Source organism: Callorhinus ursinus, unplaced genomic scaffold, assembly GCF_003265705.2.
Source record: "Callorhinus ursinus isolate GAN/ISIS: 27379988/994484 unplaced genomic scaffold, GSC_fseal_2.0 scaffold109, whole genome shotgun sequence".
Taxonomy (NCBI): domain Eukaryota; kingdom Metazoa; phylum Chordata; class Mammalia; order Carnivora; family Otariidae; genus Callorhinus; species Callorhinus ursinus.
In genome coordinates this window covers 822673-848121 of record NW_027397171.1, presented here as the reverse complement: position 1 = coordinate 848121, position 25449 = coordinate 822673, and the positions used below count along the sequence as shown (strand labels likewise).

Below are 25449 nucleotides of genomic sequence, written 5' to 3'. Positions count from 1 at the left end.
AAACTCTGCAGGCGACTGACCTGAGGGAGAGAGCACCACAGCATAGCAGCAGAGTGCACAAAGCACACACCAGACACACTTCCTGAAGCACCAGGCTCTGGACGGTATATGATCTCTTCTTATAAAGCCATTATTCTTGGGGCACCTGGGTGGCTCTGTCAGTTAAGTGTCTGCCTTCAGCTCAGGTCATGATCCCAGGTCCTGTGATCAAGCCCCGCACTGGGCTCCCTGCTAGGAGGGAAGCCTGCTTCTCCCTCTCCCACTCCCCCTGCTTGTGTTCCCTCTCTCACTGTCTCTGTCAAATAAATAAAAAATCTTAAAAAAAAAAAAAGCCATTGTTCTCAGGAGCAGGAAACATAACAGCCTTTCCTAACACAGAGAAGACCGAGAACTAGACAAAATACCAACACAGAGGAATTCATCCCAAAAAGAAAGAAAAAGGAAGGTCAGAGAGAGGGATCTAATAGAACCAGATATAAGTAATATGCCTGATCAATAATTTAAAACAACAATCATAAGGATACTACCTGGACTTGAGAAAAGCATAAAAGACAACAGAGTCCCTTACTGCAGAAATAAAAGAGCTAAAAACTAAGCAGGCTGAAATGAAAAATGCAATAACCAAGATTCAAAACTGACTGGATGTAATTACCACAAAGATGGAGGAACCAGAGGAATGAATAAGTCATACAGAAGATAGAATTATGGAAAATAATGAAGGTGAACAAAAGAGGGAAAGAAAAACCTTGATCACAAGAGTAGACTTACAGAACTCAGTGACTCCATAAAGAATAACATTTCTATCACAGGCGTCCCAGAGGAAGAAAAGAGGTAAAATGGGGCAAAAGCTTTACTCAAGGAAATTATAGCTGAAAACTTCCCTATCTCAGAAAGGAAACAGACATCCAAATCCAGGAGGCACAGAAACTCTCATCAAAATCAACAAAAGAAGGCCAACACCAAGACATAGTGTACTTAAATTTATAAAACATAGAGATGAAAAAACATCCTAAAAGCAGGAAGATAAAAGAAGTCCCTAACTTCCAAGGGTAGACCAATAAGGTTAGCAGCAGATCTCTCCACAAATATTGCAGGCCAGAAGACAGCGGCATGATATAGTCACCATACTGAATGGGAAAAATACGCAACCAAGTATATTCTATCGAGCAAGGCTATCACTCAGAATCAAAGAATAAGACAAATAGATAATAAATAAAGACTTTCCCAGAAAAAAAACAAAATGAGTCCATGAACACTAAACCAGCCCTGCAAGAAATTATAAGGGGACGCTCTCAGGGGAAAGAAAGGCCAAAACTAACAAAGATTAGAAAACACAGAGAAAATCTCTAGAGACAGGGTGCCTAGGTGGCTCAATCATTAAGCGTCTGCCTTTGGCTCAGGTCATGATCCCAGGGTCCTGGGATCGAGTCCCACATCGGGCTTCCTGCTCAGCGGGGAGCCTGCTTCTCCCTCTGCTGCTCCCCCTGCTTGTGTCCCCTCTCTCACTGTTTCTCTGTCAAATGAATAAATAAATAAATCAATAAATAAATCTCCAGAGACAATAACAAAACAAATAATACAAGGGCACCACCCTCCTATCTACCAACTACCGCTCTGAATGGAAGTGGACTAAATGCTCCAATCAAAAGACATAGGGTGTCAGAATGGATTTAAAAGAAAAAAAGAAGACCTATCTATATGCTGCCTATAAGAGACTCATCTCAGACATAAAAACACCTGCAGATTTAAAGTGAGGGGATGGAGAAATATTTCTTGTGCAAATGGATGTGAAAAGAAAGTCAGAGTAGCAATACTTATACCAGACAAATTAGATTTTAAACCAAAGATTGTAACAAGAGATGAAGAAGGGTACTATATCATAATTAAAGCGGTCTACACAACAAGATCTAACAACTATACATATATACACCCCCAACATGGGAGCATACAAATATATAAACCAATTAATAACAAAATTAAAGAAATACATTGATAATAATACAATAACAGGAGGGGACTTTAGCACCCCACTCACAGCAATAGACAGATCATCTAAGCAGAAGATCAACAAAGAAACAATGGCTTTGAATTGACACACTGGACCAGATGGACTTAACAGATATATTCAGAACATTTCATCCTAAAGCAGCAGAATACACATTCTTTTCGAGGGCGCATGGAACATTTTCCAGAATAGATCACATACTGAGTCACAAATCATGTCTCAACCATTACAAAAAATTGAGATCATTCCATGCATATTTTCAGACCACAATGCTATGCAACTTTAAGTCAACTACAAGAAGAAATTTGGAAGGATCACAAATATATGGAGGTTAAAGAAACATCCTACCAAAGAATGAATGGGTCAACCAGGAAATTAAAGAAGAAATTAACAAATACATGGAAACAAATGAAATTGAAAATATGATGGTCCAAAACCTCTAGGATGCAGCAAAAGCACTCATTAAAGGGAAACATACTCATACAGGCCTACATCAGAAAGCAAGAAAAAAAATACACAACCAAACCTTACACCTAAAGGAACTAGAAGAAGAAAAAGAAAAAAAATGAATCCAAAGGCCAGCAGAAGAGAAATAATAAATTTTAAAACAAATCAATGTTATAGAAATTAAAGAAAAAACAGATCAATGAAACCAGGAAATGTTTCTTTAAAAAAAATTAATAAAATGGATAAACTCCTAGCCAGACATGAAAGAAAAGAGAAAGAACCCAAATAAATAAAATCACAAATTAGAGAGGTTAATTCACAGCCACCACCACAGAAACAGAATTATAAAGTAATATGAAAAATCATATGCCAACAAACTGGACAATCTAGAAGGAATGGAAAAATTACTAGAATCATGTAAACTACCTAAACTAAAACAGGAAAAATGGAAAACTTGAACAAACTGATAACCAGCAAACAGACTCAGTTATCAAAAATCTACCAACAAACAAAAGTCCAGGGCCACATGGTTTCACAAGGGAATTCTACCAAACATTTAAAGAAGAGTTAATACCTATTCTTCTCAAACTATTCCAACAAATAGAAATGGAAGGGAAAATTCCAAATTCATTCTATGAGACCAGATTGACCCTAATTCCAAAACAAGACAAATACCAAAAAAAAAAAGAGAACCAGAGGCCAATATCCCTGATGAACATGGATGCAAAAATTATCAACAAATACTAGCATATTGAGTCCAAGAGTACATTAAAAGAATCAGTCCCTGGGGTACCTGGGTGGCTCAGTCAGTTAGTTAAGCGTCTGCCTTCAGCTCAGGTCATGATCCCAGGGTCCTGGGATCAAGCTCCGCATCAGGCTCCCTGCTCAGCATGGGGTGTGCTTCTTCCCCTCCCTCTGCCACTCCCCCAGCTTGTGCTCTCTCTCTCAAATAAATAAATAAAATATTTTTTTAAAAAATCATTTACCAAAACAAGTGGAATTTATTCCTGTATTGCAAGGGTGGTTCAATATTCACAAAACACTCAATGTGATACATTACATAAGTAAAAGAAAGGATAAGAACCATACAATCCTCTCAACAGATGGGGGAAAAAAGCCTTTGACAAAGTACAGCAACCTTTTTTCATAAAAACCCTCAACAAAGTAGAGATAGAGGGAACACACCTCAACTCATAAAGGCCATATACAAAAGACCTACAACTAATATCATTCTCAATGTGGAAAAACAGTTTAACTCTACAGTCAGGAACAAGACAAGGATATTCACTCTCACCAGTTATTTAACACAGTACTGAAAATCATAGCCTCAGCAATCAGACCACAAAAAGAAATAAAAGCATCCAAATCAGGGAGGAAAAGTCAAACATTCACTAGTTGCAGATGACATGATACTCTATGTAAAAAGCCTAAAAGAACCCACCAAAAAAATCACTAGACCTAATACATGAATTCAGCAAAGTTGCAGGATATAAAATTGATGTGCAGAAGAAATCTTTTGCATTTCCATACACCAAAAATGAAGCAGGAGAAAAAGAAATTAAGGAACCAATCCCATTTACAATGCTACCAAAAACAATAAGATAACTAGGAATAAACTTAACCAAAATAGTAAAAGATCTCTAATCTGAAAACTATAGAAAACTTATGAAAGAAATTGAAGATGACACAAAGAAATGGAAAAACATTCCATGCTCATGGATTGGAAGAACAAACTTTGTAAACATGTCTATACTACCCAAAGCAATCTACACATTTAATGTAATCCCAATAAAATAACACCAGCATTTTACACAGACCTAGAAAAAACAATCCTAAAATTTGTATAAGATCACAAAAGACTAAATACCCAAAACAATCCTGAAAAAGAAAAGCAAAGCTGGAGGCATCACGACTCTGTACTGCAAGCCATACTACAAATATGCAGTCATCGAGAAAGTATGGTACTGGCACAAAAACAGACACATACATCAGTGGAACAGAATAGAGAACCCAGAAATGGACCCTCAACTGTATGGTCAACTAATCTTCAACAAAACAGGAAAAAATATCCAATGGAAAAAAGCCTCTCCAACAAATGATGTTGGGAAAACTGGACAGCAACCTGTAGAAGAATGAAACTAGACGAATTCCTTACTCCATACACAAAAATAAACTCAAAATGGATGAAGGACCTAAATGTGATACAGGAAACAATCAAAATCTTTGAGGAGAACACAGGCAGCAACCTCTTTGACCTTGGCCATAGCAACTTCTTACTAGACATGTCTCCAGAGGCAAGGGAAACAAAAATACAAAGTAACTACTGGGACTTCATCAAGATAAAAACTTCTGCAGAGCAAAGGAAACAGTCAACAAAACCAAAAGACAACGGACAGAATGGGAGAAGATATTTGCAAATGTCTTCCCAGATAAATGGCTACTATCCAAAATCTATAAAGAACTTATCAAACTCAACACCTCCCCCCAAAAAAATAATCCAGTCAAGAAAAGGGCAGAAGACATGAATAGATATTTCTCCAAAGAAGACACATAAATGGCTAACAGACACATGAAAAAATGCTCAACATCACTCAGCATCAGGGAAATATGAATCAAAACCACAATTAGATACCACCACACACCAGTCAGAATGGCTAAAATTAACAACTCAGGACAGCAGATGTTGGTGAGGATGTGGAGAAAGGGGAACCTCTTACACTGTTGGTGGGAGTGTAAACTGGTGCAGCCACTCTGGAAATAGTGTGGAGATTCCTCAGAAAGGAAAAAAAAATAGAACTACCCTACAACCCAGCAATTGCACTACTAGGTATTTATACAGAAGATACAAAAATACTGATTCAAAGGGGCACCTGCATCCCGATGTTTATAGGAGCAATGTCCAGAATAGACAAAATATGGAAAGAGCCCAGATGTCCATCAACAGATGAATGGATAAAGAAGTGGTATATAGGCTTCCGCTTCCGGCGGCAGGGTCTGGGGAAGGGGCGGCAGGCGCCATGTCCGGCCGCGAAGGTGGCAAGAAGAAGCCCCTGAAGCAGCCCAAGAAGCAGGCCAAGGAGATGGACGAGGAAGATAAGGCATTCAAGCAGAAGCAGAAAGAGGAGCAGAAGAAACTCGAGGAGCTAAAAGCGAAGGCCGCGGGGAAGGGCCCCCTGGCCACAGGTGGAATTAAGAAATCTGGCAAAAAGTAAGCTGTTCCTTGTGCCCGAGGCAATGATGATCCTTAATTCCATTCCTGTTTAAACACCTGGATTCCCTGTCATAGCATCTGTTGCTACCTATAGCTGGAATGAAGTGTTGTCTTAGATCCTGTTGTACATTTAAGAATAAACTTTTGTAAAAAAAAATAAAATCATACAGTGAAAAAAAAAAAAAGAAGTGGTATATATACACAATGGAATATTACTCAGCCATCAAAAAGGGTGAAGTCTTGCCATTTTCAAGAATGTGGATGGAACTGGAGGGTATTATGCTAAGCAAAATAAGTGAATCAGAGGGGCGCCTGGGTGGTTCAGTCGTTAAGTATCTGCCTTCGGCTCAGGTCATGATCTCAGGGTCCTGGGATCGAGCCCCACATCAGGCTCCCTGCTCCCAGTGGGGAGCCTGCTTCTCCTCCTCTGCCGCTCCCCACTGCTCATGCTTGTGCTCTTTCTCTCAAATAAATAAAATCTTGAAAAATAAAAAAAAAAATTTAAAAATAAGTGAATCAGAGAAATATAAATATTATATGATTTCAGTCATGTGGAATTTAAGAAACAAAACAGATGAACATAAGGGAAGGAAAGGAAAAATAAAATAAGATGAAATCAGGGAGACAAACAATAAGAGACTCAACTATTGAAACAAACTGAGGTTGCTGGAGGGGAGGTGGGTGGGGGGATGGGGTAACTGGGTGATGGACATTAAGGAGGGTGCTTCATGTAATGAGCACTGGGTGTTGTATGCAACTGATGAATCACGAAACTCTACCTCTGAAACTAACAATATACTACATGTTAATTAATTGATTTTAAATTTAAAAAAATTGAAGGGGGAGAAATCAGAGGAGACAAACTACGAGAGACTAACAGGGTTTTAGAGGGGAGTGGGTGGAGGGATGGGTTAGCCTGGTGATGGGTATTAAAGAGGGCACGTTCTGCGTGGAGCAATGGGTGTTATACAAAAACAATGAATCATGGAACACTACATCACAAACTAATGATGTACTGTGTGGTGACTAACATAACATAATAAAATAAAATAAAATAAATTTTTTTTAAAAAGTATTATGCTGACAAAATGAGCTAACAGAAATGAAGTACTCAGTAAATAATGGTCTTTTATAAGAAGATAGCTACTGTTTCTATTACCTTTATGAACAGTGCTAGTACTACTGAAGCTGCTTATTATTTTCTTTATATTTTGAAGAATGTTACCTATAGAAGTTATAGAAATGTGTCTGCAGGTCAACATGAAACCAAAAACCAAAGGTGAAGTTCTAAACAAAGAATTATATTTTTTCTCAAGATGTTTTATATACAAGGAAACTTATGTTTGAGTATCTGAATTATAGATTATTTAATGCAAATTGTGCCTTTGAGCCTATATTACTTTAAACTAGCATATAATTCTATATGTTTTTATTAGCTTCTTGAAATGTGCAAGAAGGACTCGATGGTTCATCTTTTTGGGAAATGTGCTTAGCCAGAAATAGATATTAAAAAGGGCAACATAATTGAATTGTAAGGAAGATGGGTGGCCAGCAGTGAAATATCCTCAAAAAGAGGAAAAGATTCAGCAAAAATTCAGTCTTTAACAGGTGTTCAGAATGTGGGCTTTGTATATTTTTTTCTGTGAATTTTCATATGTGACTTATCAAAGCACATTTTCCAAACCAAATGTAAAGATTTTCAGGGCTACCACTAACAGATTTTCTGTTGGTTGTCTAACTTTATGTTTCAGGGAATAAGAACATAGTTTGAATATGTTACTTGATGGAAGTGAATTTTTTTGGAGTTTTTTTTCATGTTACATTGATCACCATATATTACATCATTAGTTTTTGATGTAGTGTTCCATGATTCATTGCTTGCATATAACACCCAGTGCTCCATGCAGAATGTGCCCTCTTTAATACCCATCACCAGGCTAACCCAATGGGAGTTAATTTTTGAAGAAACAAAGGAAAATAAAATAAATTTTAAAAAATTAAAAAAAGAAAAGAAAAGAAAATGCTTAGAATCAGAAGAGTGACATCATCAATATAGCAAAAGAAGAGCTTTCTACCATCTTCCACCCAAAGAACACTGCTTGTGACACAAACAACAGATAACAGTGCCTTTGTGCACTCTGGCAGTCCAGCAGAGAAGTCCCAGCACACTGCAGAGCAAAGACAAATCCAAGACTGGATGCCCTGAAGAACAGCTTCCCTTTAGTACCCATGTCACCTCAAACCCACGACAGCAAAGCTCTACACCAAGAGAGACCTTCTCAGTTTGCAACATTTCCTTCAGGGGCAGTGGGAGCAAGTGAGTGAGCACCTGGCTTCCCCAGCTGAGCAGGATGCTCATCCACTGCTGGTGGGAATGTAAACTGGGTGGCCACCATAGAAAACAGTATGGAGTTCCTCAAAACATTAAAAACAGAACTACCTTATGGTCCAGCAATTCCACTCCTGGGTATTATTCTCAAGAAAACAAAAACATTAATTTGAAAAGTTATACACACCCCATGTTCATTGCAGCATTGTTTACAATAGCCAAGAGTGTCCATTGATAAAGAAAATGTAGTATTACATATTCTACAGAATATTATTCAGCCATAAAAAAATGAAATTTTGGGGTGCCTGGGTGGCTCAGTCATTTAAGGGTCTGACTCATTTCAGCTCAGGTTATGATTTCGGGGTCATGAGATCAAGCCCCAGGTCTGCCTCCAACCTCAGTGTGGAGTCTGCTTCAGATTACTTACCCTCCTCACTCTCCCTCCCTCTCTGATCTACCCCAGCCCATTCTCTTTTTCTCTCTCTCTTTCTCTCTCTCTTAAAATATACAAATAAAATCTTTTTTAGACATGAAATTTTGCCACTTGTGACCACATGGATGGATCTTGGAATAATGCTAAGTGAAATAAATCAGACAGAGAAAGACAAATACCATATAACCTCAACAATGTATGAAATCTTAAAAAAAAAAAAAAAAAAGCTTAGACATAGAGAACAGAGGAGTGGTTGCCAGAAGCGGAGGTTGGTGAAATGGTGAAGGGGATCAAAAATTGTTATAAAACAATTAACTGATTGGCATCTAAGGTACAGAATGACAACTATAGTTAATAATACTATATTGCATATTTGAAAGTTGCTCAGAGAGTAGATCTTTTTTAAGATTTTATTTAATTATTTGAGAGCAAGTGAAAGAGTGAGAGGGAGAGCGTGCATGAGCAGGGGGAGGGGCAGAGAGAGAGGGAGAAGCAACTCCCCGCTGAGCAGAGACCCCAACGTGGGGCTCCCAGGACTCTGGGATCATGACCTGAGCTGAAGGCAGACACTTAACTGACTAAGCCACCCAGGCGCCCCTAGAGAAGAATTTCTTAAAGACCAATTAAAAGATTCTTCCATGTTTCAACTTACAAATTCTGATGACCAAGAGACATATTTTTTAAAGTAAAATGTCAAACAACAAACTGAGAGAAAATGTTACATGGCACACAACTAACAGACACTTAAAAGCAATTATAAAGAACCCTATAAATTAAGAAGAAAAAAGCAGAAGCAATGCCACAGAGCAACTGTCAGAATCTACAAACAGGTTTTTCATAGAAAAACAATTGTACATAGCAATTGTTTATGAAAATATAGTCAATCTCATTACTTATTAGGGGAATGAAAATCAAGGCCACAACTAGATGGCATTTATAGTTTTTCGGTTGACAATGACTTAAAAGTCCACAACACCAGGCACTGGGGAAAATGTAGATTAATGGAATAATTTATGCAAGACTAGCATAGGATAAATTGATAGAACCACTTTGGGGGAAAACGCCTTCTAAAGTTTGCTTATCCCATAACCAGCAATTCCTGTCCTAGGCATACACCCAAAAGACCTTCCTGCATACAGGACCCAAGAGACATTAAAAAAAAATTGTTCATCCTAATGCCTTTCATATAAGCCAAGAACTGTAATCAGAAAGTGAAGACACAAAATAATTGTAATATACTCACAAATGGAATATTATACAGTAGTGGAAATAAATGAACCACACCAACACAAAACATATTGGATCATCTCACTGACAAAATGTTAAGTGAAAAAAGGAAAGTCCCAAAAGCACATATAAGATGTGATTCCTTTTGTGAAGTTCAAATAAACTAATCTTTAAAATACATGCCATTTAGACATTGACATATGTGTGTGAGTGGGTTGATATACAAATTATATTCTAATGCAAGTGTGTAATGAACACCAAATTCAAGATCACCCTGGGGGTCAGGTGGGAACAAGAGAGTGTAAAGGCACAGAGGTAGCTATAGGCTGGTATAAGATCCCAGTTCCTGAGTTGAGTGGTAGCTACAATATGTTCATGGTACTATTTTTAACTCACTGAAAACGGAACAGTGATGATATGGCTCATGACCCACATGTTTATGATTATTTACATGTTATGATTAATTTTTAAAAAAACAAACATTTTCTTTCCAAACACAACACCTAGATAATTGCCTACTATTCTCCAATTTGATTGATGTCACACCCACTCAAAAAAAAGTTCAATTTTGATAGACATGGTTTACATTATATTTTCAATCTTCAATAGTAATTTCATACATAAATAAGTTCATCTCTGAAATTAATTTCCATGGAGGAAATCTAAAAGGAAAAATAAAGAAAAAAGGAACAGGTGAAACCCAATGTCTTAAGGGAACCTTTCCTAAAATAGTTGTTTAGATAAGCCTCCAACCATGGTCTAAGATCTGTTAATCACCTCTGTGGGGCACCAGTCCCCAGGTCTACACCACATTAACCTTTAGATTCCTACAAAAACACTTTTTGGAGCACACATAGACCAGCAGAGGGCTCTCCTGGTTTAACTGGGCAGGGATACACCTATAAATGGGTCCAACAGGTACACAAAAGACTACAAATATCCCATCAAAAATACATTCAACAAACCAAATGCATCAAATTTTCCACCAGTCCCACATGTAGTTTTTCTCCAACATCCACATTAAAGAATTCACTGACTCTTAGTTCAGCTGTTGCATTTCAATGTAAACGTGATTGTGGTGTTAGTACAAGACAGTGGGGGTTAATCAGTATTTCATGGACTCAGTAACTTGCCAAAGAAGAATCCTTCTGATTACCCGTGAAATGAAGGTTCAGCATCATGGGAACATGGGTACCTTTGGACTATGTAAGAACAAGGCAGCTGTGAATTCTTCCCTCCTGAAACGTAAATATGTTCTAATTTTCTTTCTAGTTTTCTCTCTACATCATTCTGTACATTCAAATTATGTTTAAATATGTTTGCTTCTATTCTCTTACATTTCACTAAACAAAGGAACATTAGAAACTGAAATCCAGGGGTGAATGGGTGGGTCAGTTGGTTAAGCATCTGCCTTTGATTCAGGTCATGATCCCGGGGTCCTGGGATCCAGCCCTGCGTTGAGCTTCCCTGCTCAGTGGGGAGCCTGCTCCTCCCTCTCCCTCTTCCCCTCCCCCTGCTCATGCTTTCCTCAAGCTCTCTCTCTCTCTCTCTCTAATAAATAAAATCTTTAAAAAAGAAAAAACTGAAGTCCATACCATGCTATGCTATTAGAAACTGAAGTCCATACCATGAAAAATGAAAACCTGTTTCAGTGGAAATATCACAAGCCTCTTTTTTAACATCCATTTCTTCAGCTTGCATTCTCTCCTTTTTAATATCACGTTCACTTGTATATTAAAATTACAAAAATAGCTATAAATTGAGACCCAAGGCTTAAACCAATATGGAAATGTTTATAAGCATAAAGGAAAAGTCCTATATTTGGAATCACAATATTAAATTACATAATGTGTAATTTCAGGTTTGACACATCTGATAAGGATTCCTGGGGCCTTATGTGACCCAAAGCTTAAACTGAGCGAGTAATGTTTTTAACCTGCAAAACCTAGCTAACATATATTTTAGAAACTGTACGTGCAATATGGATGCTCATGGTCTTCTTCGGTTGTACAGTGTACCTAGAGTACGTGCTCACTTCCCAACTCACTAATTGAAGGCATTCAATAAACCATGGTAAGTCCAATTGATACCAACCAAAGAAGCATGGTAATCAAACATCGTACAGTGTTAGGAAGAGCTGACCACCATCAAGCACTTAGTATGGGAACATAAACCTAAGAGCATATAGGATAGTCAGTTCTAATATTGAAGGAAACTCAAAAGACATATAAACAATTTTTTTAAAGATTTTATTTATTTATTTGACAGAGAGACAGTGAGAGAGGGAACACAAGCAGGGGGAGTGGGAGAGGAAGAAGCAGGCTTCCTGCTGAGCAGGGAGCCCGATGCAGGGCTCGACCCCAGGACTCTGGGACCACGACCTGAGCCAAAGGCAGATGCTTAATGACTGAGCCACCCAGGCACTCCGACATATAAACAATTTTTAATGAGCCAAACTAAACAATATTGTCTAGAGATGCATATTTTGGTAATCAAGCTATTAAAATACAAGGATGTGGAGGCGCCTGGGTGGCTCAGTCGTTAAGCAACTGCCTTCGGCTCAGGTCATGATCCCAGGGTCCTGGATCGAGCCCCACATCGGGCTCCCTGCTCGGCGGGAAGCCTGCTTCTCCCTCTCCCACTCCCCCTGCTTGTGTTCCTGCTCTCGCTGTCTCTGTCTCTGTCAAATAAATAAATAAAATTTTAAAAAAAAAATACAAGGAGGTGATTACTGTAAACATCAGGACAGTGGATACTTTGGGGAAAGGTAATGAATGATTGGGATGCAGCACAAAGAAGCTCCTGGGGTGCTTGCCACGGTTCTATTTCCTGACCTGCCTGTTAGTTACAAGAAATTCACCTTAACTCATCAAACTTTTGCTTTTCTCTGTATCTATGTTTTGTTGTATAATAAAACTGTTCTTTTAATGAAGTCATGTTGAATTGACCTATTCCATGATTAAAGGACAGCTATGAGACTCTGAAAACAGGAGTTGTGTGAACATCCTGTGGGAGAGCTCTTTCCTGGGGCAGAAGTCTGGATCATGCTTTCTGAGTCTATTTCAACTCTAAAATTCTATTTTAATCCCCAATCTATCCCACCTTAAGTGGGCAAAGAACCCCAGTGCATTTTGTAATCAAGGTGTGCTGGGAGCTAAGTGCTCTGTCCTCTCCTGCCTCTGTTTATCAGTTCAGTATGTACATCGTGTGTGTGCGCACTTTTGTGTACATGAGTGTCTGTGCATTTAAAAAGTTATGCAAACGTAAATTTTAAACATTCCAAGTTTAGTTCTAGCTTATCATGGTAACATCACCCGTGTGAAAAATGAAGAGAAAAGGGGTAAATAGAATAATAATAATTTCTGGGTAGATGAATACAATTTTCAATTTTGAGAATTTAATACAAACTGAGCACTGTTCCTAGTGTTTTCACAAATACTAACCCACACCACCTCCCTTTGAAGAATATTATTATCTTCACTGAACATATAGAGAACCTGGTGTACAGGTTACATAACAGCCCATGCACATATTACCTCCGAGTAGTGATGCTGGGATTTGACACCAAGATCTGAGTCCAGAATCTGTGCACTTAAGCACTATGCCAAACTTAGATGACATCCACCACATAAAAACTTCACACTCAAATTAAATTTCTATGTTGTATTGAGAAAAACTATACCCCTATCTCACACCACTTGGTAATAACAGTTCCTTTTCATGATTAAACATTTTCATGTTCTAACTAAACTGCCTGTAACAATCATATACTGTAGGTAATTTAATTTACCTTACTTTACTCTAACTGCAGCAAATAAATTTATTAGTCCTTGTCCCCAAACACTATGAATACAAAGTACCATAGGTCTAAAGTTCATGGTCAGAAATTATATGCATAAAACATTCATAAACCAAAAAAATAAAAACTAAAAAATTATAAATAATTCAATCATTAAACATTCCATCTATTTAATGATATGATAACGTCTTCAAAAATAGTGAAATTTATGTTTTCTTAATCCCTTTTCTGTAATCTTTCAGAATTGAAATGAGGCTTTACCTATAGAGTTCCAAAGCAACCAGAGGATTGACTCATGTATTTGGTAAAGGCCATGCAGAAAAACAACTCACTGACTGTTTACTGAGCTGCTTCTTGTTCGAGTTACCCACCTTGCTAATTTTGCTGAATGGCCAGGTGAGTAGGAGCTGACACAGGTGGTTGCTGTGTACATGTGGTAACCAAATGTTCCTGGAATTAGTTTTTAACTCTGCAACAAGTAAATAGGTTGTTTATATGGTGTAATAGCAGTCATGAAAGGTATTCCAAGAAACACATGGCCTCTGTACATGGAAATGAAGGTTAAAAGGAAAGATGATATTTTCCTGGCACCAAAAAAGGTGACTATAATAGGGAACACCAAAATATACAGGAACGGCCATGTGTGCAATGATGAATATGAGGGGAGACAAGAGGAGAAGGTTAGTGGTGATGGTGATGACAATGGCTGCAATGAACACATCTAGAAGTGAATATGAAAAGTGATCCTGCTACCAAATGGTGGAGCTTATTCCAAGAAAATGGGTCATTTAATTTTTTATCTCAAACTCCATTCCTTTGACAAGGGAAAAATTTGTCATTATCAAGTGATGCTTATGTCACACATTCAAGAAGGAACAACCCCTCAAAATATATCCCACTCTTCAATTATATCATTAACTACAAGGATTTCTTAATCAAAATACACAGAACCATAGGGGTCATGGCAAATTAAGCCCTATCAATGATTTACAATTCAGTGTAACTAGGTTTACCACATTATTGTTAAAACCACTACGGACTCTGAGAAACAAACAGAGGGTTTTAGAGGGAAGGGGGCTAGGGGATGGGTTAGCCTGGTGATGGGCATTAAGGAAGGCACGTACTGCACGGAGCACTGAGTGTTATACGAAAACAATGAACTGTGGATCACCACGTCAAAAACTAATGATGTACTGTATGGTGACTAACAAAACATAATAAAATAAAGTTAATAAATAAATAAATAAATAAAAATAAAACCACTCTAGTTATGTGTGAACATGGAGAGGCTTTGGGCACTGAACACAGGAAAAGTGTTAACAGAGGTGTTCCAAATGAGAAAAAACACGCAAATAAGTGAATTTGGGATACTCATGGCAAACTACAGAGATTTTTATTTCTACTTAGAGCTGATGCTATTTTGATTACAATGATTTGTCTCCTAGACTTCCCTAAAGAGCCATGGACAAAAACAATGGAAGTTCCACTACAGATTTCATCCTGCTGGGGTTTTCTGATCGGCCCCAATTAGAACGCGTCATCTCTGGGGTTGTCTTCATCTTCTATGTTGTGACTCTGGTAGGAAACACAACCATCATTCTTGTATCTTACCTAGACACCCAGCTCCATACTCCCATGTATTTCTTCTTATCCAATTTGTCTTTTTTGGATCTCTGCTATGCAAATAGCATTATCCCCCAGATGCTGGTAAATCTATGGGGTCCGACAAAGTCTATTACCTATGCAGGGTGTGTGCTCCAGTTCTTCTTTGCCCTTGACCTTGGAGCCACAGAATGTCTTCTCCTGGCTGTGATGGCCTATGACCGCTACGCCGCTGTCTGTCAACCTCTTCACTACACAGTAATAATGCACCCTCAGCTTTGCCAGAAGATGATGCTCACCGCCTGGTTAGGTGGCCTTGGCAGCGCCTTAACTGTTTGCTCCTTGACTTTGAAGTTACCCAGATGTGGGCACCGGGAAGTGGATAATTTTTTCTGTGAGATGCCAGCATTGGTCAAGATGGCTTGTGTCTACTCAAAAGTAATTGAGATCACTGTCTTTGCTCTTGGAGTGATATTTCTTCTAGCACCTATATCACTAATTCTCATCTCATATGGAGTTATCACTCAAGCTGTCATGAGGATCAAGTCAAAGGCAAGGTGGAGTAAGGTCCTTAATACATGTGGTTCCCACCTCACAGTAGTAACTCTGTTTTATGGAACAATCATTTACACGTATATGACGCCACAGAATAGCACATCCCAAGATGAGGGGAAGTTCCTTACTCTGTTTTATGCAATCATCACACCCACCCTTAACCCTCTGATCTACACTTTAAGAAACAAAGATGTAAAGAGCGCAGTAAAGAGAATACTACATGTCATGATAGAAAAATAGTAGAAAAATGGTCAGCAAAGTCATAAGTTAGATGGAAGACAGCTAGGAAATAATACTGACCTTTACCAACAGAAGATAAGCCAATTCATTTATGCAAAGAGCTTTTAATGGGTGTTCACCATGTACCAAGATTTGTTGTGGTGCTAACTTTGTAAATAAGTAGGAAGTAGACAGAAATTACAAGGAGAAAGATACAGACACATAAAGAAGCTTCAAACACTTAAAAAGCTTCAAGACTACTCAAGGATTACAGATAACTAAACATATAATTATGAAATGTGGCTAAGTATAATAATAGAGATATGTACAAAGTATTAAGAAAATATTTCACAGCGAAATTTATCTTAATGTAGGATTACCCAGGACACTGATTTCTTCCCACAAGAATTAAAACCTTCATGGGAAATAACACTCCTTTTCAGGCACCTGATCCTGCCAGCAGGGCCTTTGTGCTGGAGATCAACTACCCACTGATATCCATTCCACGTTTGGCTTCTAGTTTTTTTTTTCTCTTTCCAAAATAAAGGCATTTTATCTGAACACTGCACAGGGTACATAAATTATCTTTTGAATGAACATCCAAATCAACCCTTGGAAATAAAGCTGCACAGAGTATTTCATTTCTACTTAATTCAACCAGCAATATGAACACATGAAGTGCAGTGTTGGTATCTCCTATCGCTATAACACAGTAGCATCTATACAAAGATTTGACTCAACATTTGACTGATTGGCTTCTAGTTTTAACTGGACACAGGGCCACAATGTGCATATTGCACTTCTGAGCCTGGCGTACACCAACACAACGCCAAGGAAGTAATGTGGGCAACTCCTGGGTTATCTCTTCACATATGAAGCCATTTGCTCTCACCCTTCTTCCCCTCCCTTCCTCTTGGCTGGAATGTGAATGTGGAGGGTACCCAGCTTTACCAAACCCTACGAGGGAATGGAACAGTAACATGGAAACAGATCCACCTCTCCAGCACAGCAATGCCTCCATACTATACAGGAGAAAAGGGTTCTATATCATTTAAAATTAATTAAGCCATTCTACTTTGGGGTCTCTCTGTTAGAATAGCTTAACTTTTACCCTCCATGGCCTGATAAGGAGTTTGGGCTTTTCCTGAAAGGTAGTGTGCTCCTTGGATCAGAAGCAACAGCATCACCTGGGCCTTATCAGAAATGGACACTCTTAGGTTTACCTCAGACCTACTGAGCCAACCATCTGAGCATGGACCCAGCAACTAATGTTTTTAACAAACACTACAGGTAATCAGGCTAAAGTTTGATGACCACTGTTACAGATTATAGGGAGATGTTGAGTCTCTATAAAGAAAATTAAAACGGTCTTGTGGATTTTAATTAATTTCCTTCCTATACATGTGTGAAAGGAGGTGAGTAACAGTTTCTCAAGTCTCTTAGGTAAGAGAAATGAAGGAAATGAGGAGTTTCACCTAAATGAAATCAATATAAAATGTTATTTAGAGAATGGAAGAGAGGCAAGATGGCAGAAGAGTAGGGGACCTCGTTTCATCTGGTCCCTTGAATTTAGCTAGGTATCTATCAAATCAATCTGAACATCTATGAATTAATCCTGAGATGTAAGAAAATAACTGCTGCAATTCCACAAATAGAAAAGCGACCACTTTTTATAAGATAGGAGGTGAGGAGAAGTGAATCTGAGGGGCTATATCAGAAGATAAACCATGGGGGAGGGAGCCTCCATAAGCCAGCTACCAGAAAGTAATATAGCAGTGGAGTACAAAATCAGAACTTTGGGAAGTCTGCTCCAGTGAAAGATGTCCCTGTATGAAAGGTGCTCAGGTGAAAAAGCGGGGCAGAATCCTAGGTGGGAGAGTGTGGCCTCAGGATCCCCCCTGTCACAGAAAGAACGGGCGTGCCTGAGCGCAGCAGAGTTCCCAAGTATTGGAATGGTGAAGTGGCTATAATCAGCAAGCCCCAGGAGTGGGCTCTCAGCTCAGTGTTGCACTGAACTGCCTACCACGGCCCAAGTGGGCTACTGCTCTCAGAGCAGGGGCCCAGCAAGCAACAGAACCAAGGCAAGTCCCCCTTTGCTCCCCCAGGAGAATCAGTGCAGGTGCGCACCACAGGAGTCTACAGAGTTTGGTGCACACAAAAGTGAAGACCGCTTTTCCCTGAGGGTTTACCTAAGAGAGGAGGCCACAGACTTTCAGCTTTGGGGCTGGAGATCAGGGTGCCAACATTGTAATTTTCATCCTTGAAAGCATTCAGGGAACAAAAGGCACACAGAGCAACCAGAGCAGCTTACACTGAGCTCAGCCCCCAGGCAAGGGGTGGTGAAACTCCACCCAGGCAAAGACACCTGAGAATCAGCACAGAAGATCCACCCCCCAGAAGCTGGAACATCAGGCAAATACCAAGTTTATGGAGCACACAGAACTGCAAAACACCAGCATTAGGGGAAAATAGTATATAGAATTCAAGGTTTTTTCTCATGATTCCTTTATCTTTCAGTTTATAATTTTCCTTTTTTTCTCCTTTTTTTTCCTTTTCAACTAGTTTTGTATTTTCTCAACTCTTTGTAGGTCTTTTTTAAACTTTCACTTTTATATTTCCACTTTATAGATATGTTCTTCATTTTTGGCTTCCTTTAACTGTATTCAATTTTATTTTTGTATATACATAAGTTTTTCTTTCTTTACAATTTTGGGTTTTAGGGTGTTCTAACAAACAGACCAAAATATATCCAGGACCAAGGGGATCACCCTGTTTTGTTGACCTGGGAGATTATATTCTATTTTCCCTTTTTTTTTTCTTTTTCTTTCCTTTTTTGGTTTCTGACCTACTAGGATTTGTCTAGTGTGTATTTCACTTGGAGAGTGGGCGATATTGTTAATTTTGTTCTCTCGTTCATCCATTCTTCTCTGGGCAACATGACTAGGAGGAATTTACAAAAGAAAGAACCAGAGGTATTACTCTCTGGCAAGGATCTCATCAATATAGATATAAGCAAAATGTCAGAGCTGGAATTTAGGATAACAATTATAAAGTTACTAGCTGGGCTTGGAAAAACCATAAAAGACTCTAGAGAATCTCATAGTACAGAAATAAAATCTAATCAGGCTGAAATTCTTTAACTGAGATGCAGTCTAAATGGATGCCCTAACACCTAGGGTAAATGAGGCAGAAGAGAGAGTCAGTGACAAAGAAGACAAGAAGATGGAAAGGAATGAAGCTGAGGAAAAGAGAGAAAAACAACTAATGGACCATGAGGCAAGGCTTCGAGAAATCAGCGATACCATAAGGTGAAACGATATTAGAATTACTGAGGTAACAGAGGAAGAAAGACACACAGAGAGAGAAAGGGGGACAAAAGGTATATTTGAGCAAATCATAGCTTAGAACTTCCTAATCTGGGGAAGGAAACAGGCATTCGAGTCCAAGAGTTAGAGAGAAACCCTCAAAATCAATAAAAACATATCAACACCCTACATACCATAGTGAAGCTTGCAAATTTCAGAGACAATGAGAAAATCCTGAAAGCAGCTTGCTACAAAATGTCCTTATGCCCAGAGGTAGGAACATCAGACTGGCAGCAGACATAGCCAGAGACCTAGCAGGCCAGAAAGGGCTGGCATAACATATTCAGGGTACTAAATGAGAAAAACATGCAGCCAAGAATACTTTACCCAGCAAGGCTGTCATTCAGAATGGAAGGAGAGATAAAGAGCTTCGAGGACAAACAGAAACTAAAAGAATATATGACTACTAAACCAGCCCTACAAGAAATATTAAAGGGGATCCTCTAAGCGAAGAGAGAGCCCAAAGTAACATAGACCAGAAAGGAACAGAGACAATATACAGTAACACTTTAGAGGTAATACAATGGCACTAAATTCATATCTTTCAATAGTTACTCTGAATGTAAATGGGCTAAATCAAAAGACACAGGGTATCACATTGGATAAAAAAGCAAGACTCAGGGGCACTTGAGTGGCTCAGTCGTTGGGCGTCTGCCTTTGGCTCGGGTCATGAACCCAGGGTCCTGGGATGGAGTCCCGCATTGGGCTCCCTGCTCGGCGGGGAGCCTGCTTCTCCCTCTGCCACTGCCCCTGCTTGTGTTCCCTCTCTCGCTGTGTCTGTCTCTGTTAAATAAATAAATGAAATCTTTAAAAAAAAAAAAAAAAAGCAGCAAGACTCAGCCATATGCTGTCTAAAAGAGACTCATTTTAGACCTAAAGGCACCTCCAGATTGAAAGGGAGGGGATGGAGAACAATTTATCATGCCAGTGGAACACAAAAGAAAGCTGGAGGACAATCCTTATATCAAACAAATTAGATTTTAAAGCAAAGACCATAGTAAGGGATGAAAAGGGACACTATATCATAATAAAAAGGTCTATCCAACAAGAAGATCTCACAATTATAGATATTTATGCTCCTAAACTGGGAGCAGCCAATTATCTAAACCAATTAATAACAAAATTAAAGAAACACATTGATAGTAATACAATAATAGTAGGGGATTTCAACACCCCACTCACAGCAATGGACAAGTCATCTAAGCAGAAGATCCACAAGGAAACAAGGGCTTTGAAAGACACACTGGACCAGACGGACCTCACAGACATATCCGGAGTGTTCCACCGTAAAGCAACAGACTGCCCGTCCTTCTCGAGCGCACCGGGAACGTTCTCCAGACCACACGCGGGTCACAAACCAGGAATAAAAAGGACTGGGGCCACCCCTGCGGAGCACCGCGCTCCGACACTTGAACAAGATCACAAGGGGGACTTAGGAAGCACCACAAATACACGGAGGTTAAAGAGCACCCTACTAAAGAAAGAACGGGTCAACCAGGAAATGAAAGAAGAACTTAAAAGTTCAACACGGTACGAGAAGTCCTAGCAACAGCAGTCAGACAACAAAAAGAAATACAAGGTATTCAGACTGGCAAAGACGTCAAACTCTCTCTTCCCAGACGACATGATACTTGATGTGGAAAACCCAAAAGACCCCACCCCCAAATTACTAGAACTCATACAGCAACTCAGGAATGTGGCAGGATGCAAAATCAATGCACAAGAACCAGTTGCTCTCTTATACACTAACAGTGCAACTGTAGAAAGAGAAATTAGAGAAACGATTCCATTTACAACAGCACCAAAATCCATAAGATACCTCGGAATAAACCTAACCAAAGAGGTAAAGGATCTATATTCTAGGAACTACAGAACACTCATGAAAGCAATTGAAGAAGACACAAAAAGAGGGAAAAACATTCCATGCTCAGGGATCAGAGGAATAAACATTGTTAAAATGTCTATGCTACCCAGAGCAATCTCTACCTTCAATGCCATCCCGATCAAAATTCCAATGACATTTTTCAAAGTGCTGGAACAAACAATCATAAAATTTGTACGGAATCAGAAAAGACCCCGAATCACCAAGGAAATGCTGAAAAAGAAAAACAAAGCTGGGGCCATCACATTGCCTGATTTCAAGCTTTATTACAAAGCTGTGATCACCAAAACAGCATGGTACTGGCACAAAAACACGCATATAGTAGACCAATGGAACAGAATAGAGAGCCCAGATATGGACCCTCAACTCTATGGTTAAATAATCTTTGACAAAACAGGAAAATATATGCAATGGAAAAAAGACAGTCTCTTCAACAAATAGTGCTGGGAAAATTGGACAGCCACATGCAGAAGAAAGAAACTCAACCATTCTCCAACACCCTACACAAAGATAAACTCAAAATGGATGAAAGACCTCAATGTGAGACAGGAATCCATCAAGGTCCTGGAGGAGAACATAGGCAGTAACCTCTTTGACATCAGACACAGCACCTTCTTTCAAGATACATCTCCAAAGCCTAGTGAAACAAAAGCAAAAATGAACTTTTGGGACTTCATCAAGATAAAAAGCTTCTGCACAGCAAAGGAAACAGTCAGCAAAACTAAGAGGCAACCCACAGAATGGGAGAAGATATTTGCAAATAACACTACAGACAAAGGGCTGCTTTCCAAGATCTATAAATAACTTATCAAACTCAAAACCCAAAAACACAAAGAATCCAGTCAAGAAATGGGCAGAAGACATGAACAGACATTTCTCCAAAGAAGACATACAAATGGCTAACAGACACATGAAAAAATGTTCACCATCATTAGCCATCAGGGAAATTCAAATCAAAACCACATTGAGATACCACCTTATACCAGTTAGAATGGAAAACGTTGACAAGGCAAGAAACAACAAATGTTGGAGAGGTTGTGGAGAAAGGGGAACCCTCTTACACTGTTGGTGGGAATGCAAGTTGGGACAGCCACTTTGGAAAACAGTGTGGAGGTTCCTCAAAAAATTAAAAATAGAGCTACCCTATGACCCAGCAATTGCACTCCTGGGTACTTACCCCAAAGACACAGATGTAGTGAAAAGAAGGGCCATATGCACCCAGTGTTCATAGCAGCAATGTCCGCAATAGCCAAGCTGTGGAAAGAACCGAGATGCCCTTCAACAGACGAAGGGATAAAGAAGATGTGGTCCCTATATACAATGGAATATTACTCAGCCATCAGAAAGGATGAATACCCAACTTTTACATTAACATGGATGGGACTGGAGACCATGCTAAGTGAAATAAGTCAAGCAGAGAAAGTCAATTATCATTTGGTTTCACTTATTTGTGGAACATAAGGAATAGCCGGGAGGACATCAGAAGGAAGCGAAAAATGAAGGGGGGGAGTCGGAGGGGGGAGATGAACCATGAGAGACTATGGACTCTGAGAAACAAACTGAGGGTTTTAGTGGGGAGGGGGGATGGGTTAGCCCAGTGATGGCTATTAAGGAGGCACGTACTGCACAGAGCACTGGGTTTTATACAAAGAAAACAATGAATCATGGATCACTACATCAAAAACTAATGATGTATTATATGGTGACTAACATAATAAAATGAAATAAAGTTTAAAAGAGAAAGAAGAAAGAAAGAGAAAGAAAGAAAGAGCTCTCTTGATATAAAAAACTAATGATGTACTGTATGGTGACTAACATAACATAATAAAATTAAATTAAATTTTTAAAAAAAAGAAGATAGCAGGAAGGGAAGAATGAAGGGGGGGAAATCGGAGAGGGAGATGAACCATGAGACGATGGACTCTGAAAAACAAACTGAGGGTTCTAGAGGGGAGGGGGTGGGGGGATGGGTTAGCCTGGTGATGGGTATTAAAGAGGGCACATTCTGCGTGGAGCACTGGGTGTTATGCACAAACAATGAATCATGGAACACTACATCCAAAACTAATGATGTAATGTATGGTGATTAACGTAACAATAAAAAAATGTAAAGGAAAAAAAAAGACTCTCAGATGAAAAGGACACAGGAGACAAAATAGAGGCACTCCCACCTGCCAAAGATGGAATTATTTGAACATCATAAATAATGACTGTAATTGATTAAGACTCCTTGAATGTTTTTTTAAAAATCCATGAGTTTGTAGGGGCACCTGGTTGGTTCAGTCGGTCTAGTGGCTGACTCTTGATTTCGGCTCAGATCATGATCTCAGGGTCCTGGGATCAAGCCCTGCATCAGCTTTGTGCTCAGCAGGGAGTCTGCTTGAGGATTCTCTCTCTTCCTCTCCCTCTGCCCCTTGCATCTCCTCATGCTCTCTCTCTCTCTCCCACTCTCTGTCTCTCCCTCTCTCTCCCAAATAGATAAATCTTTTTAAAAAATAAGTAAATAAATGAAAATAAAAATCCATGAGCTTGTAATGAAGTTCAAAAGGAGAACCCAAACCAAAAATGTTATTTATCAATTGTTGCACAAAAAGTTCCCTCAAAATTTAGAATCAAACATCAAACATTTATTACCTTGCAGTTTCTGCAGATCAGGAATCTGAGAGCAGCTTAGCTGTTGGTTTTGGGCCTTTGAGCTGTGCTATAGTCATCTGAAGGCTTGACTGGGGGCTGGAGGATGCACTTCTAAACTCACTCACATGGCTATTGGCAGAGGGCTTCAATTCCTCACCACATGGGCCACTCCTCACAATGTGACAGCTGACCTCCCTCAGAGTGAGTGATCTGAGAGGAGGGAGAGAAAGAGAGACAAAGCTGGAAGGCACAGTCTCTTTTATAACTTAACATTAGAAGTATCATAACATCACTTCTGCCATGTTCAACTGGTTACACACACCAGCTCTGGTACAATGTGAAAGGGAGCTGCACATGGAGCGAATCCTGGAAGGCAGGGCTCATTGATGGCCATTTCAAAGGACAGCTAACACATCGTTGGTCATGGCACCTAGGGCAAACAACTATTCACTCTGAACACTGGCAATTAAATTGAAAAGTAAACATTTATTGTCTTTCCTGTATGAACTACATTTCGGAGAACCAAATAGGCCTAAATTTGTGTTGCTGAGAGAAAATCCTTTAAAAGAAATTCCTGTTCAATATGACAAAAATTATTGAATTAGAAAAATCACAGTTTTGCAAACCCTAATGAAATGGTTGACTTAGGCAAAGATCAGTAGGTGAAACCACCAAATGAAAGGTTGATGGGGAACTTACCTGGAAAGATCCAGCTGTCAAGGGTTGTACTCATAGATCAACCTTAGCATCTCAAAGAGTGGACTCCTCAGACCTTACATGCCTCCTGATACAAAACAAGAAGTACACAGCACCACCTACGAATAATTCTCACACATAAAGGTAAATCAAACACGAATCAAACTTTTGGAGCTAACATCTAGTTAACAGGAACTACAAGGCTAGAGAAATAAATTAAATGAAGATGCAAATGGACAAACCCAGCATGCGAAAAATTCAGGGCAAATAACCCAATTTGTTTAATTGGGGGAAGGAGGATGAGTGAGAGATGGAAGGAGGAACTATTCTAGGTCTAAATTAAACGAAAATTTAAAGAAATAACCCAAAAAAAGCATGTAGACTTTGGATCTTGATTCAGAAAAGCATGTTTTATGTTTTATAAACGTATAAATTGAAGCTCCTTGCCAATCGCCAGTCGTGTTTTATATAGTTGGGCAAGTTTAGTACGCCCTCAATACTAGATGGTAACCAGGAATTATTTAAATTTTTTAGGTGGGACGACGGCACTGTGGTCCTGCTAGAAAATGTCCTTATTTTTTAAAAACATAATATTGAAATAACATCTTTGGGTTTTGCTTTCAAATGTTTCAGCAAGAAACACAGGGTTGGCGGGACCAGACGAAACCAGTGCGGCAGCGGTGGGCGTACGCGGGCTCACTCGTCTTCTCCCAACTTTTGTGTAGGCTTCAATTTTTCATAACGATTGTTTTCATGTCTTAAAAAAAGAGCAGCCCATCATTTACCTTGTGTTTTTGGCTAACATTTAAAAGGTGACATTTTCACCTATTTGTGTCACAAAAGTCCCGTGCGCTCCAGCGGGGAGGCCGAGGCCGGACCACCACCGGCCGCCATGCCGACGCACTCACGCGGCGACCCCCGCGCCCCTCGCGGCCTCAGGAACTCGCGCGAACTCCCGGACGCCCGCGCGAGAGGGCCCGGGGGCATTTCCGGCGAAGTCCCGACCAGCGAGTGGCCGCGTTTCCTAGAAAGTCTCCGGAAGTGG

At 39.4% G+C, this 25449-nt stretch overlaps 3 protein-coding genes across 3 annotated transcripts in view; 2 read left to right on the top strand and 1 right to left on the bottom strand.

Moving 5' to 3' along the window:
• Nucleotides 1-25308, bottom strand: part of LOC112813461 (olfactory receptor 2W1) — a 114658-nt gene extending 89350 nt beyond the window's left edge. The window contains exons 1-3 of the mRNA XM_025858506.2: nt 25190-25308; nt 24408-24492; nt 23709-23918 (exon numbers count right to left, since the gene is read on the bottom strand). The gene's annotated coding sequence lies outside the window, so the exon portion shown is untranslated. The remainder of the gene's footprint in view (nt 1-23708; nt 23919-24407; nt 24493-25189) is intronic.
• LOC112813467 (translation machinery-associated protein 7) lies at nt 5433-5825 on the top strand. The gene has a single exon (XM_025858519.2). The coding sequence runs from the start codon at nt 5470-5472 to the stop codon at nt 5662-5664; it is 195 nt and encodes a 64-aa protein (XP_025714304.1). The 5' UTR covers nt 5433-5469; the 3' UTR covers nt 5665-5825.
• On the top strand, nt 14868-15848 carry LOC112813508 (olfactory receptor 2W1-like). The gene has a single exon (XM_025858564.2). The coding sequence runs from the start codon at nt 14913-14915 to the stop codon at nt 15846-15848; it is 936 nt and encodes a 311-aa protein (XP_025714349.2). The 5' UTR covers nt 14868-14912.
• Nucleotides 25309-25449: the final 141 nt, after the last annotated feature.